This window comes from Balaenoptera physalus (assembly GCF_965194825.1).
Source record: "Balaenoptera physalus genome assembly, chromosome: 15".
Lineage (NCBI taxonomy): Eukaryota > Metazoa > Chordata > Mammalia > Artiodactyla > Balaenopteridae > Balaenoptera > Balaenoptera physalus.
Window position 1 is genome coordinate 46,467,266 of NC_138894.1, and position 16,661 is coordinate 46,483,926.

Here is a 16,661-nt window from a genome sequence, read left to right on the forward strand (position 1 = left end):
TACTCTTTGGAGTGGGTCTCCTAGCATAATTAGAACACCTTTTTAAAAAAAAAAAAATTTATTTATTTATTTGGTTATGCCGAGTCTTAGTTGCGGCAGGCAGGCTCCTTAGTTGTGGCATGTGAACTCTTAGTTGCGGCATGCATGTGGGATCTAATTCCCTGACCAGGTATTGAACCTGAGGCCTTGCATTGGGAGCATGGAGTCTTAACCACTGCTCCACCAGGGAAGTCCCAGAACACCTTTTTTGAAGGACCAGATAGACCTAGACATCCATCTTTTTCTCTGACAAACCTTAAGATAAGCCTGCTTTAGGAATGGCGAGCAGGTGACCAAAATGAGACATGGCTATCCCTTCCAGCTCTCTGCTTGTTAAGAGGAAAGAGAAGCACTTCAAAAACCATATCCCTGGGGCTTCCCTGGTGGCGCAGTGGTTGAGAGTCTGCCTGCCAATGCAGGGGACACGGGTTCGAGCCCTGGTCTGGGAGGATCCCACATGTCGTGGAGCGACTAGGCCCATGAGCCACAATTGCTGAGCCTGCGCGTCTGGAGCCTGTGCTCCGCAACAAGAGAGGCCGTGATAGTGAGAAGCCCGCGCACCGCGATGAAGAGTGGCCCCCACTTGCCGCAACTAGAGAAAGCCCTCGCACAGAAACGAAGACCCAACACAGCCATAAATAAATAAATAAATAAATAAATAAATAAATAACCACCATATCCCTCAAGTAACCTAGCAACCTAATATTTTTCAAAATCTTAGCCATAAAGGGCTATTGCCATTAGCTTTGACCTACGTAATTTAATATTTACACGCTGGTTATCTCATAAGACTTATCCAAGTTACGAAGAAGTGAAAATAAAGCGTTAGCATGAAAAGTGTCCTTCAAACTCTTTTTGGGGGGCTACCTTATTCCCTTTCTGTAAGAAGATTCAAGATTTAGTTCTGATTATTTGGGTCCCAAGGAAGCCTCCATTACCAAGAGGGCTGTTGGGGGGCTCTGAAATAGCTATATGTTTCCCCCTTGCAATCTTTCATGAAGGTGATTTGTTGTCATTTTCCATTTGAGGAGGGGAAAAAAATTTCCCCAAACTGAAAATAAAGCAAACTGTGTGTTTAGCATCTGTAATTGTGTGCTGAGGAAATTTATTAAGAGCCACTTGAGAAAAAGCAGACCTCTGGGCCTCTGTGCTAACTGGCTCCTTGTCATGAAATAAAACCTTGTTGTTCGAAATGCCTGATTAATAGCATCAATTTGCTAAACTTGTGCGTCTCAGATACATTACTCGTTACTTCTGTGATTCACATCTGACAACTCTGGGAAAATGGTTCTGACTGTTGTACCTCTGTGCTTTACAGCTCTATGAAAATAAACCAGTATTGCATGAAGCAGCCTAGCTACTTCTATAAAGCAGAAGTAACTAGTACTCCTTCCCCTCAGTGGGAGATACAGACTTGTTTCTCAGCCACTTCAGACTGACACATCGTATTCTCTACTTGCCAGTTCTCTAGTTAATAAGTAAAACTTTGACACACTCTCAAAATCAATATGTCTAAGAAATGTTTTCCTAATACATTTATTACTTCACTTATGGAATAAATATTTGTCATGTCAGTTCCCTGCTGAAAACTGGTCAGTGACTAGCCTACAGGGTAAAGTCCAAACTATATAACTTGATATTCTGAGACCGTCATCATCTGGCCTCTGCCCATCCTTCAGTCCCATTGTTTATCTGCCCCCAGGTATGAGAGCCACTACAGACTATCGAACCCCTTACAGTTCCTGATCATTCTTGCCCTTGGTTTTGTCCTTGTTGTTTGTTTGTTTGTATGTTTGAAATATCTGTTCCATTGAGCAGAAGTCTGTAGAACTCACAGGATTAGGGGAATAAGGCAAGGCGTAATGTGAGTTTAGAAAAATCAACTAAATTTTAAGCATATATTTCCTCATACTTAAGGCAGTGACTCCTTTTCCTTTTTTTGTCATTTATTATTCATAATTGCAAATTATTTTTTAAAGTTTGCCCCCTGAAGTATTTCTCCATGTAGGGTCCAAATTTGTAACATTTTTCTAAAAGATATAATAAATACCCCTTCTCCCTTAATCTGGATTTAATGTTTCTTTGGACTTCTCAAGAGCCTAGTTTTCTGTACTTTTTTCTTGTTGATGGGCTGGAATTTGTGGGAAGTTTTATGGGCTAATTTATGAATTTGAGATTTCTGGTCTGACTGAGTAGTCACTGGTAGATCTACCTCTTTGTGTCCTGTTCGTTCCCTCCACCCCTATCAGTCACAGGTTATGGCTTAGTCACTGTAGCGCCCTGGTTCCCCAGTATTATGCCTGGATTAGAGATAGAGGCGGGCAGGTATAAGACAAACTACAGCCCCCCCCCCACCCCAGGGAGTATCTTTCAGCTTCCCAGATTCCATTTTGAACTCTCCGTGTAGCTATCCATCCCTAGTTAGCGCTACTCTTGAGTCTGTTGACTCTGACTAGAAGCTACTGATGTTGCTATAGGTTTATTAGCTGCTTGACAATGGAGTATAGACATGGAATGGAGGGTTCTTTGGGACTCAATGGTCCACAGAATCCTACTACCTGCCTGGTGTAGATTCTCCACCTGGAGAAGAGTCTGACATTGTGCCCCTCACGGCTGCCCGTTTGGCTAGTCCCCAGGTGTTAACACTGCACAAGTTACCCAGACCTCTGAGCAGCTTGAATTCTAGGCCGACCTTAGATACCTAGGCCTTACCTAACCAGTCCTGGGTTGGTCCTCTCTGGGAGACCCACAGTTTTGGGCCATGTGGGGCAGAGAAGAGCCCACTTCACCTTGGCAGTGGGTGACAGACAACAGCTTGGAGCCCATGTTTCCAACAAGTGTTGGCTTTGGCTTGCTAAAGGGATGTCTTAAAGGTGAAGGAAGGGTGAAATCTTACTTTCTTCACAGCTAAACATCCTAGAAAGGAGAGCTAATCTTCAGTGTAGTCTTTATAGCACTTTTCAAGGCTTTTAGCCTTCCTTTTTCTAAAATCTACATGGGACCTTTGCATATTGAACCTTTCCTGGGAGAAAAATGTCTGTCAAAATGGTACAGACCCTCCTTTCCTTCTACATTTCCTGTCTGTCCTTCCCAGCAATCTTGTCCTTCCTCATCTTGTGCTCTCCAAAGTGGCTGGACTATGGATTGACCAGGGTTTCCAAAACATCCTAGTCTTTCCCAGTCCCTGGTACAAGAGGACTGATTGGTCTTGCTTGTCCCAGTTGGCACGAGTCTGAGCTCTTCCAGCTGTCTTTGTGGTGGTGCAGTGTAGACGTGACTAAGAGACTCTGGAGCCAGACTGCCAGGCTGGTTCAAATCCTGACCCTACCAATTACCAGTGATGTGATCTTAGGCACATTACTTATCCTGTCTCTGTCTCACCTTCCGTATAAGTAAAATGGGGATAATGATAGTATCTACCTCATAGTGTTAACATATATGAAGTACTTAGAATAATGCCTGCTCATGGTAATCTTTGCTGTGGTGAAATCATCAGTTAGTTCTGTATCCAAGAAAGTTGTCATGGAACCACTTCCCCTGCCCACCCACGCTGTACTGACCACTTTCCCATTCCAATATTTGCAGCTTTTAGTCTGTGATGATCCATCTATCTTAAAATGTATACTAGTTATATTGTGGTTCCAGCTTAGGTTTGCTTATATAATGAATTTGCTTTTAGAATCAAACCTTTTTTTTCCCCTCCTCTTCCTTTCATAGAGTTTAATTCTCAAATAATGTTTTTATTTTGTTTTCTTTTGTTTTAAGGAAAAGACGAAAGATAGATTTTTCACCATAAGTTTGTAGCCAGGGTGGTAGTGGGGCCTTCCTCCAAACAGTGCTCTGCCTTTGGCTTTCCCATGGGATGGTGGACTGGGATGATAAGTAAGGTCTGGCTTTGACATCAGAAACATCTAGCTCTGCCATTTAATCATGTTACCTTGGGAAAAGTACTTAACCTTTCAGAAGCTTGGTGTTCTTTTAATACCTACCTCATAAGGTTATAATAAGGATTGAATGAAATAATGTATGCAGAATTTTAGCTCAGTACCTGGTATGTAATAAGTGCTCAATAAATGGTATTTATTATTATCATTGCTATTTTTAGTAGAGATTGGGATTAGAGGCGTGATGATGACTATTCCTTGGGATTCCCCTGTAGATTGTTTAAGACAAATTGGGTTTCTACCAAAGGATGGGAATGAAAGTCTTAGCACTGTTATGTCTCTGATTTTTTTTTTCTTTATCTGCTTTCCAAAGGCTTTAATTTTTCATCCTCTGGGAGAGAAGATGTAGATGTGAGAACATTAGGAAATGGTAAGATTGCGACAATATTACTTGACTGGAACTAACTTTCAGATTATCACCCTTTTCAGACAGCAGCTTTTTTGTAGTCACTTAGTCAGAATCAAAGTTGGCAGAGCCCAGAGCTTCTCCATGTGAGGAAGCCTTGTGGATTATGGAGCTACCCTTGTAAATTATATGACTGTGTTTTAACAGGGATCATTTCTTCAGAGGCCATCTTTATTGAATACCTGTAGGTTATAAAGGACTTCTATGTGCATTAACAAAGAGGTGCCTGATTTTTTCCAAAAGTTTGATAATTAATTGTTCCTTTTAATAACATTTCAGTACCAGTACAGTTTTCAAAATGTACCTCATTTAAATTGCAAAATGTCTTCATTTAAAAAGTGCTTCTGCTCTCTTAGCCTTCATTTCTCTCATTTTACATTGTTGCATTACAAGAAGGATGATGAGAGTAATCCTGAGCTATTCGAGATTTATAGTCCCTTCTCATGGAATCGCAGCTTTTCATTTCACTAGGCTAGGAGAATGTATTTCAATTTGGTATACCTGGGCATTGCTGCATGTGACAACATTACGTTAGTGTAACCAAGTCAATTAGTGGCTGTTTGGATTTGATTTTGTAATTAACACAGGCTTGTTCATGGACTTTTGGGAAAGCAGTCGTTTTTACATATTGCCTGTCCTGGGGTTTAGCAGCCCCCAAAAAGCCCCTTGATTCTTTTCACACATTCTTCCCTCCCCCAGATGTAGTCATGTCACTAAACTTTCAGTCCTCTAGAGCTCAACTCGTTTTTTCACACCTCCTAACCCTCTTGCATTAGCCCAAATGTTAACTCCATCAACACGTTTCTGTTTCATGACGGGGTGTGTGCTGCCAGGAAGGCCCTTTGCAATTGAGCTGGTGAATCCTCATAGAGTACATTTCACTTCACAAGAAATTAAGGAACTTCAGCAGGTAAACCACTTCATGACATGGAAATTGTCATGTTTCTGCAACTCTGTAACTGAACTAGAGCTGCTAATTGTTTTTCTTTCTCTAATACTACAGAAAATTAATAACTCGTCTAACAAAATCCAAGTCCGTGACTTGCAGCTTGTCACAAGGTAAGGGTAGGCTCCCTGGAGATGTTTTCAAGAGGGGAGTTTTGGTTGTAGATCATTTATCTGATAAGGGATTTGTATCCAGAATATATAAAGAACTCCTACAACTCAATAATAAGAAAATAACTCAATTAAAAATGGAGAGATGATTAAGTGAACATTTCTCCAAAAAGGATACACAAGATAACCAGTGAATACATGAAAAAATGCTCAACATCATTAGTCATTACAGAAATGCAAATCAAAACCACTGTGAGATCCCACTTCACAAAAAGACAGAAAATAACAAGTGTTGGCAAGGATATGGAGAAATTGGATCCCTCATACATTGCTGTGGGATTATAAGTGGTGCCACTTTGGAAAACAGTTTGGCAGTTTCTCAAAAAGTTAAATATAGAGTAACCATATGGCCCAGCAGTTCCACTTCTAGATATATACCCACGAGAAATGGAAATGTACATCCACACAGAGACTTCTGCATGAATGTTTATAGTAGCATTACTCATAATAGCAAAAAAGTAGAAACAACCCAAATGTCTATGGATGAACAAAATGTGAATGTGGTATATCCATACAGTGGAATATCATTTAGTAATAAAAAGGAAGGAAGTACAGATACATGCTACAACATGGATGAACCTTGAAAACGTTATAAAGTGAAAGAAGCCAGACATCAAATACCACTTATTGTATATTTTACAATATTCACATTTTAATATATGAAATGTTCAGAGTAGGAAAATCTATAGAGGCAGAAAGTCAACAAGTGGTTGCCAAGGGCTGGGGGAAATGAGGAATGAGAAGTGGCTGCAAATAGGTGTGGAGTTTCTCTTCTGGGGTGATGAAAGTATTCTAAAGTTAGATTGTGGTAATAGCTGCACAACTCTGTAAACGTACTAAAAATCACTGAATCGTTCAGTTACACAGGGAAATTGTATGTAAATTATATCTCAATAAATCTATTTTTAAAGAAAGGGAAGTTTGGGGCAAGTCTTGTCTGTATTTTATATATTCAGACAAACTTTCTTTTATTGTTTTTGTTTAGAGAGGCAATAGGTCATATGAAAGAAGGTGAAGAAGAAAAGACCAAGACCTATAGTGCCTTAATATGGACAAATAAAGCAATACAGAGGAAGGACATTGAATTCCTAGATGACATAAAGGTAGTTCAGTGCTCTAATTCTTTTATTTTTCTACTGCCTATAAAAGAGTCCTTTGTCTTCTCGTTTATTACCCACAAGTCATAGCGCATAGGCTTTGGGGACTGTGAGACCTGGTTCTAAATCCTGCCTTTGCCATTTATTAGTTAAATGACTGGGCAATTCATCTAACCTGTGTGAGAAGCAGTGTTGCTAGTGATTAAGAGTCTGACTCCAAGGACAGATCGCCTGGGTGCAAATCCTGGTTCTGCATTTCTTAGTTGTGTGACTTTGGACAAGTTGCTTAGCCTCTTTATGCTTCAGTTTCTTCATCTGTAAAATTAGAAGAATTAAACGGGTTTAGTCATATAAAGCTCTTAGAATAGAATCTGGCACATAGAAAACACTCAGCAATGCTATTATTATATTTGGCCATTTGCAAAAAGGAAATGGAAAATAGAACTTACCTAATAGAATTGATGCTCAGATTAAGTGCATAAATAAAACATGTTGTAAATAAATACATCAGGGTGATATATGTAGAGCACAAATGTTTTGGCACGTGCTGGATTTTCCTTCACATGAGCATGTTGCTGTAGAGGGTCTACATGTTCATTTGCATGTTTCTTCCCACCTGCCCCCACCGCTTCCTGTAAAGATAACTTACTTTCACATGCAAGGAATGAGCATAAATGGGCACAAAGATGTAAATCGTTATCACAACATCGTTTAAATGGGCAACATTTTGTAATAATCTAGAGGGGACTGGTTTAATCTTATGGCTTATCTGTATGATGGACTATTACTAGCCAGCTGTTAGAAAGTATATGGTAGATGAATATTCATTGACAAAGGAAAATGTTCCTGATGAATGCTAAGGGGAAAAAAACAAGCTATAAGGATATATAGAGGATGATACATTGTGATTTAAACACACACACACACACACACACAGAAGTGTGTGCTTATGTATACACATATATAAGACTATGTAGAAAACAAATTGTATGGCAAAAAAAATACCATAAATAGGATTTATACAAATACCCAATAGAGAAAAATGGACAAAATATTTGAACAGACAGCTGAAAAAAGAGCAACTCCAAATGGCCAGGAATCATTTGAAAAGATGTTCCACCTCCAGACTGAAGTAACAATAAGACATCACTTTATTCTTCTGAGACTAAGAATGCCTGTTGGTTGGAGGGAGGAGAAGGCTAGTTATATACATTTTCAGTAGAAATGTAAGTGTTTCAGCCTTTTTGGAAAACAATGTGGCAGTGACTGTAAAAATAAAAAATACACTGGTCTTCTACCCAGTACTTCCACTACTGGCAGGACAAGAAATAAAACTCCAGTGCATAAGGATATGTGCACAAGGATGTTTGTTGACTTTGTTCAGAGTGACAAAATCAACAACAAAACTGGAAACAAAAGTGAATTTCCTTCAATAAGGAAATGGTAGAACACGTTGGAATATTATACAGCTGTTTAAAAAAACTAAAAGAGCATGTGATCCCATTTATGTTATTGTATGTATATATGCCTAAAACTGTTGGAGAAAAGGATAGAGGTAGGTCCACATCTAGGACTTGTAGGAACACCCATGATATTACCGGAAAAAAGCAAGGTGCAGAATAATGTTTATAGTATGAGTGTTTTGGTGAAAACATACATGCCATTCACCTGCTTAGAGAAGTTCATCTATAAAATGAGGGGTGGACTAGATGATCCCCAGTGGGCCCTCCACTTCTCAGGTTCTGTGATTCCAAATCTAAGGCCTTCTGGCCTTTGGCCCTATTATCTAGGGTCTTTAGGATGATAGTTATGCTATAGACAGATATCCTTAATATTGCAAAACAAATTTCTAAACCTCTATTCTATCACATGTGTACATGTATACAGCTCATTTAGAATGCTGTGGGGAAAATAAAAACTCATTTTAAAAATAGATTCACAGTTTGGGAGTAGCCATAGAGCTGATTCAGAAATGATGCTGAAAGATGATTGTTACAGGTACACACTAGGTAGTGAAAGGGTCTGATTTAACGGCCCACAGCCCAAGTGGACTGATGAGACTAGGTGACATCTAATAATTTTTTTTAAGTGTTAGGGTTAAAACATTTTTCAGATATTCCAATTGGCATCGAAAATAAAAAAACTGAGTTACTGCCCCATTCTGAGAAAAGGTCACTTCACATTTACCACTTGTCTCCTTTTTTTTAAGGGCAACCTACTTCTAAGGAAAAAAGTCACTTGCGTGTGTTTCTGAAAATTCAGTATGGGGACAGCAGAGTGCAGTGTTAGAGTAAATGAAGTGGTTTCCTTTCGTTTGCTAGACGCAAGCAACCAAAAACGACATGCGTGTGTGTGTTGATCTGAGTGTTATGTTGGAAGCAGTGGTGCATCTACTAGCTCAGTTGTACCTCCATTGACTGCTCCGGGGTCAGAGTCCAGGGAGTGACTCGAGGTAAAGGAAACAGAGGGGAAGGGCACACCTTAGCGAGTCACTCCTTTAAAGGCCAGCTGGTTCTGTGCTCTAAAGTGGAGGCCATATCTTTATTGATTCTATAATAATTTAGCCTTGTCCTTTTTTTGGTCTTTTTGGCCAGAGTAATGTTAAACGTTGTGGAAACAACTTATCTCATCAGAACAAAGTGCTTTTAAAAATCAAAGAATTATAGAATCGTAAGGAGGAGTCATTGACTCACTGCTCTGATAAAAGCAGTCATACCATTTCAAGTGTAGTCTTTGTCAGAACCTGCTCTTCTTTCTTGGTACAGAACTTGGTAGGGGGAGACCAGACAGAAATCTTTCTTTTCTCAGCATGGCTTTAGGCACTCACTAATCATGTAAATCAGGCAGGAGTTGTTCCTACAAGAAATTGCAGAGGATTCAAAGTTCTTATGAACCTGCATTGCTGGTTATGCCCAGTATCTATTTTTAAAAGTTGGGATTAGTTGGCCTTTTACAATATTAACCTCTATTTCTTAATTTATATCTTGTGACATAAAAGGACATCTCTAATTGTGAGAAAAACAAGACTTTGTCCCTAAAAACCTGAGTTGTAAAAAAACATGCAGTATTATTCTCAAGTAACCTGAACCGGGCTAACAAATATTGAGAGGTCCTGGTTTATTGTACACACTTATTTGTAATTATTATTTGGAAATACCACCCTAGACAGAGATGCAGCTGTTAATTTTCCAGATAAATCCCTTTGTATAACCAAAAAAATAATCCTGTGAGTAGGTATATAGTTCTCCCTAAAACATGGACACTGCCCAGGCACACAGGCGATGCTGATGTCCCACCTTCTACACCATTTCTCACCTCAGTCTCAGAGAGATCCCCACTATTAGGTCACTCTGTTGGGTTAGGAAAAAAAAAGGTAAGAACATTATCTTTTAGAAGAGCTCTGTTTAAAGGGCAGGGTAAGACTCCAGGGTCCAATCAATTTGTTAATATTAGAACAAAAGAGACCTTGGGTATCATTTACTTCAAAGCCTTTTTAAAAAAAATTTTTTTTAATGGCATACTGGGGCCCAGAAAATGAGTAATTGTGGACTAGGTTGTAGGAAGTCCCACAGAGTCTGAACCTTAGAGGATACAATTTATGATAGTATTAGTTTCTATCCTGACAGTGATAGACGGGGTGCCTATAGCGAGCCATGGATGAACAAAGGAGGTGCGAAGATGGGCTTCACCGGGCGGCAAGACTGACACATGGTTAACATATCCTCCTCTAGGACTTAAAGATTGACCAGAAAACACCTTTACGGGTCCTTCACCGGAGGCCCCTGGCTGTGAGAACTCGCATCATTCACTCCATGGAGACACACTATGTGGATGAGCACCATTTCCGCCTCTATCTGAAGACTCAGGCAGGAACGTATCCTTTCACCGTCTGTGCAGCACTAATCTAACCAGAATCCTATTGGGAGAGTTCATGCTGCCCTAGAAAAGAGGTTCAACCTTATCTCGGAACAGTTCGGGAAAGGTTTGGGCTGGAGAAGAATCCTTTTTTTGTTTTTGTTTTTTTTTTTTTTTTGGTCTGGAGTGTTTTTACCCATTAAATTTGTGTTTTTCAAGATGACATATTAAACCATGAGGCAGCAGCCAATTCAATGTGAACCTTAAAATTGTTAGTGTCTCACATGATGCTGAGGTGCTGAGGGCATAGTAAGTGCTCAGGGAACACTTTTGATTGATTCATTCATTGATTCATGTCTTTACACATTTTGCAAGTCACATATTCATGACCACATTTGAGTCCTTTCAGCATTTCGAGCATTTGCCCCAAATGATTAAACAGGGATGGTAGATGGGAATGGCCCTACTTTACATGTAGACCTTCACATTATTTGGCCACTGGCCCAGAACAAGAGAATAGTCCCAGTTTGACCACTTGTTCATAACCTATCCTGCTTTGTGTGGTTTTGTATCATATCTTAGTTGCTGGTTAAAATATATCAGGGAGCTGCCATAGTCTTAGCTTTAGTTTAGTTTTCAAAGGTGCTCCTGGTTTTTGTTTGTTTCTTGGCTTTATATTATTTTGTGATCCAATAGCATGAAGCATGAAACCTTCTAATTAGTATAAAACTAAGGACATACTTATTGGATACAATAGAGGGAAAAATGTTGTTTTAATCACCAAATAGCATTCTCACTATATTGCTATAATTAGTCTGCCTCTCCTTTCCCATCAACCTTCTCTCCCCTCTTCTTTCCCTACTCCACCCCAGGAGTGACTAAGCTGAAACAGGTACAGGTTATTTACTCCTAAAATCTTCTAAATTTTTGCAGTTTGGATCTATTTAGACCAGTGGGCATGGAGCATATTTGCCTATTATAGATGGAATGTGGATGGAATTTCAAAGAAATCACAGATTTTAAAAACATATTTTTACCTAATTTCAGCTTTCGTTTTGGTGTGCTAGGAAGAAATGCAGTGGTCTTATGGAGAAGCTAATGTCTTTTCAATCTCATTAACATATTTTTAGAACCAGCCATGTACATGTACTTAAGGCATTAGCCAAGAAAGGCTATTTGGTAAAACTTTTTTATTTTTTTATAAATTTACTTGTTTTATTTATTTATTTTTGGCTGCGTTGGGTCTTCGTTGCTGCACGCGGGCTTTCTCTAGTCGCAGCTAGTGGGGGCTACTCTTCGTTGTGGTGTGCGGGCTTCTCATTGCGGTGGCTTCTCTTGTTGCGGAGCACGGGCTCTAGGCGCGCGGGCTCAGTAGTTGTGGCTCGCGGGCTCTAGAGCACAAACTCAGTAGTTGTGGTGCATGGGCTTAGTTGCTCTGTGGCATGTGGGATCTTCCCAGACCATGGCTCGAACCCATGTCCCCTGCATTGGCAGGCAGATTCTTAACCACTGCACCACCAGGGAAGTCCCTATTTGGTAAAACTTTAGATACCACGTGGTTATACACAGAAGTATGTGAATTTTTCTCGTATATTGCTCAGTATACTGAAGTAGTTCATTTGACTTATACCTCATAAAAAACATTCTGGACCTTTTAACTGGTTATTCTGGGGCTTTTTGGTCATCTCCCCTCATCATTGCTACTCAGAAGTAGCACTCTCTAAAGAAGTGAGAGAAAAAGGACAGTTGTTAAGTAATTATGAGTTTAGCAAAGAAGACAGTTAATAGATAACTATATGCCTTATGCTTGAGTCAAAACATTTGGTGAAAGTATAGTGAACAAACTATCAGAAAGCGAGGAGGGGGCTTCCCTGGTGGCGCAGTGGTTGAGAATCTGCCTGCCAATGCAGGGGACACGGGTTCAAGCCCTGGTCTGGGAAGATCCCACATGCCGCAGAGCAACTAAGCCCGTGTGCCACAAGTACTGAGCCTGTGCGTCTGGAGCCTGTGCTCCGCAACAAGAGAGGCCGCGATAACGAGAGGCCAGCGCACCGCGATGAAGAGTGGCCCCTGCTTGCCGCAACTAAAGAAAGCCCTCACACAGAAACGAAGACCCAACACAGCCAAAAATAAATAAATAAAAATTTAAAAAAAAAGAAAGTGAGGAGGACATAATGTCAGCATATTATGGTGTTAACTTTTTATTTATCATCTGAGAATAAACTTTTTTATATTCAAATTATATTAATTTTTATACTAAGTGCTGCTTTATAGACACAACATAATGCTAAATGAGTGTTTACTGAATGCTGGCAAAACACATCTTTCAGATAAAATACTGTTAAGATTATAGTAGAGTTCTGTGTAAGGAGTGTTAAGGTAATCTGAATAATTCTAGGATCAGTCATTGACTTGGAAATTTGAAATTTTGAAGATCTATGAGGAAAACACACACAAAAAGAATTAGGTCTATTGCTAACCATGCAAGAGTTGCAGACAACTAAAATTTAGGTCCTTTGATGATCCTTCTGAAGGGCCTTCATCAAGTCTAAATTAATATGTTCATTTTCTCTCCCATCCTGTTGCTGTTGTCAGAGTCATGTTATAAGGAAAGACATCATTGAGGTCACTCTATGAGTGACCCTGTGAAAACCTACCATTTGGCAACCGCCTGCTGTCATTATCGAAAAATGATGACCAAATAGAATCTGTGGCAAAAAAGAAAATAGCTGAGGTTTTTTTTTTTAAAGCGTTGAACTATAGTTAATTTAAAAAATCCATATTCAAACCGTGGCAGTTGGAGATGAGCCAAAAGAAAAGTCATGACTCTTGGGAAGTTTGATGTAAACATAGGCCTTAAGTCCCAGTGTTGGCTGCCAGGCTGGTAGGAACCAGTTTGCCATCCTTAGTTTATTTATTGCCATAGCTGTAATTTCTAAGACATACATCCCAAGTCACGGCTCAGAAATAAACTCCCTTTTATAACCTTTCTGCTTTTGTTTGTCATTTCCCCTTCAACCTGTCAAATCTCACCAAACAGTTGGTATTGCATGGCTATCTTCATTTTTTCCTTAAACAAAACCCAGCTACATTAAAGAGTTTGTACATGGAGACTTTGGAAGAACAAAGCCGAACATCTGCTCTCTGATGGATGTGACTGCAGACATTCTTGAGCTGGATGTTGAGGTAAATCATTTTATTGTGGAAATGCCTGTTTGTACACTGAATCAGCCAAGGTTATGCTTCTTTAGCATTAAGCCAAATAGTACTATTCACTTTAATAGGTATTTGAAAACGGTCAAAATCTCACAGTAGCATTGAATTGCAGGGAGGGACTATCTTCAGAATTTTTATTTTTTAAAAAATACAAGGTCTCCTTTATGATCCTTGCAAATATATAGCTAATTTACTAACTGTGCTTTACATATGACATGAGATCTAAACCCTTAAACCAAGCAAGGAAACGAAGTTGTAAGTGCCCTTCATATATCCTTTGGACTCTCTTATAAAGAATTTAAGGCAGCCTACTCAGAAACATATATTCAGGACAGGGATAGAAAATGGGAGAGCCAATGGTTATAAATAAAAGCAGTTCTATAAGGGTTCTGTGATGTGGTATAAGAGAAATTCTCTGCTCTTATAGTCTGAATTGAAATCAGATTACATTCTTAAGTAATTAGAAGAATGGAATGAATGGATCTTTCAGACAATTCTCCATAAGCATTCTTCTCACTTGAGCATCAATAGGTATTGAGTCATGAGTTGTGCACTTTGGTAAATATCTGGTTAAGAACAGCTTCCCCACACCCCCCACAAAAAAAGGAATTTTTTCACTTGGGAATAATCTCAGTATAAATAAAAAGAAGTGGGTATAATTGCCTAGTATGAAAACAGCCATGGTAATCAAATGATCACTGGAACGTCATTGCTTTACCAGCACTTCTCTTGAGTGCTTTCAGATTAGATTTTATACACCTGCGGTACAACCAGTGATAGCATCTTCAAGGTTGCAGGGAGTCTTCTTAGTAAGACTGTCATTTTGAAGAAGACAACCTTCTCTTAAAGAAAATCCCAAATGCATTCATCTTCTTTGACCTTAATTCTTAGGACAGCTTAGGAGTGTCAAAGAGCCAAAGGCCAGGGTTTCTCAGCCCTGATTGTCCATTGCAATCACCTGTAGAACTTTTAAAACCCTGCAGATATGCCTACCTTCCCCTGACCTCAACACATACAAGATTGTGATCAGTAATGTTTGGTTTTCAGGCTTGAGAAACCACCCATTAATTTATATATGGGTGTTTGTTTTATGGCTATATTCTGAAACAAAACCAAAGTATTTCTTGGCATCTGTAAAAGATACACACACACACACATACATACACACACACAATACTTATTTGGGCTTTTCTAATAAAAATTTACAAATCTGGTAGTGACTCAGATTAATTTTAAAAATAATTTGTAGTAAATCATTTCAGGCTTTATTTACACTTTAAGTCTCGAAAAACTACATGGGTATGGTTGGTTGTTCATTTTTTGTATTTTTTTGTTTTAACTTCTAAATTAGGCCCTCTAGTGTAGTTAAGGCAAAGTGCAATTTCATACTTCTAATGCCTGGGACATGATTATTATGTGGAGACAAATAGTCTGCTACTGTAATTCCATTATGACTTAAAGATCAAGGTTTCGTTCTAGAAGTGCCAAACCAGGATGAGTAGAGATAGATAAATTCAATTTTAAAAGAAACAAAAATTCTGCTGAAGTGACATGCAAAGATCTCTAATCCTTTTCTAGTTACAGGTGATCTTTCATAACCATTTATTTCACATTTAGTTGCTAAGTTACAAACAAGGTTATAAGTATATAGACTACTTGAGTACTGTTAAATGCAAGATGGGAAAATGAAAACAGTCAGAAGACTAAAAGTTGCTGAGACTTTTGAGGGAAAGTTGGTGTTGGCCCCTGCATTATTTGCTACTTTTCCCATAAATAACATTTGAAAAATTTAAACATACTCTAGTCTTGTATTGACCAAAAGGTACAATTAATAACTGGCTGAGTAACCAAATACTCAGTGAATTCAGGAACAGACCTCAGGCCCAAGAATCCCAGGTCCTAGAATGGATTTTAGAGTGTTGAATCGTGATGTTCAATGGCTCTTTTCTTCCAATGCAGTTTCTTCTGTTGCATTATATTAAAACTACTAGATTTGTACAGCATTACCAGCAAATGCTTACTAGAACAATAACGTTTTAATGACTTGTTTTCTTCTTTCTAGTCTGTAGATGTTGATTGGCCCCCTGCTCTGGATGACTAGCTTTCAATGGGACACAAAGAGTAGGGTTTTCTGGCAAAATGTGGACGTCCATTCAGCATACACTGTAAAATGGCTGTTTTTACTCACCATAACGGTGTCTTGGAAACCATTTGGATCATGTTGATCTATTTTTAAATTTGTTGTAACATCTCAGGATCTATGTACATGTATATTTTGTGTTGAATTGTTCTAAGGATGTCTCATGATTTTTCTCGTTCCTTCTCCAGCCCCCCACAAGCCAAACTATGAATAATGAAACCATTCATTCAGAGAGGTACACAAACAGGATACATTCTCTGAAAATCTGAGAAGCTGTAATTTCTTTCAGCAAAATTGCCCTCCACAGGATAGATACCACTTTTAAAATCATGTTTAAAAATTTTTAAATGATCTTGATAAAAGTTACATCTAGATTTATGCAGCACAGTATCCTTGTAATATTCTAAGATACCAAATGCAAATCTGACATCATTAATATTTTTCCCAGTAAGCTTCAAGCAAGCTATTACCAATAGAAGTGTGTTTTGGTACGATTTGTCACAAACCTTAATGACTCCAAGTTACTCTTTTGACAATCTAAAATTGTCAGTACATTTCCTGGGGGAGAGAATGTGAGACCTTAGGAATTGAGGCATACCATAATAAGAGACTTTCATAAATCTTTTAAATAAGGAGTCACAAGTGCCTTCAATGACTTCAATCCCAGGGATAAGATTTAGAAAAACTGACATTGCTAAACAAAGGTAAGCTGATATTATTCCAGAGTGCTTCAATGTATTATCCAATTTCAAACATCTTCATCAGGTAGATAGGGTATTATCATCTCCACTTTATGAATATGAAAACCAAAGAATAGAAGTGAACTGACTTATCTAAAATTGTTAGTT

General features: G+C 38.8%; 1 protein-coding gene across 5 annotated transcripts in view; it reads left to right on the forward strand.

The window, feature by feature from the left end:
• PUS10 (pseudouridine synthase 10) overlaps positions 1-15,963 on the forward strand; it is a 66,480-nt gene extending 50,517 nt beyond the window's left edge. For all 5 annotated transcript variants that reach the window (XM_082426629.1, XM_082426631.1, XM_082426630.1 and 2 more), the window contains 7 exons: positions 4,297-4,353; positions 5,223-5,299; positions 5,393-5,448; positions 6,491-6,608; positions 10,334-10,476; positions 13,544-13,643; positions 15,736-15,963. In XM_082426629.1, the coding sequence (XP_082282755.1) occupies positions 4,297-4,353; positions 5,223-5,299; positions 5,393-5,448; positions 6,491-6,608; positions 10,334-10,476; positions 13,544-13,643; positions 15,736-15,774 (590 nt within the window). In that variant the 3' untranslated portion in view covers positions 15,775-15,963. The remainder of the gene's footprint in view (positions 1-4,296; positions 4,354-5,222; positions 5,300-5,392; positions 5,449-6,490; positions 6,609-10,333; positions 10,477-13,543; positions 13,644-15,735) is intronic.
• Positions 15,964-16,661: the final 698 nt, after the last annotated feature.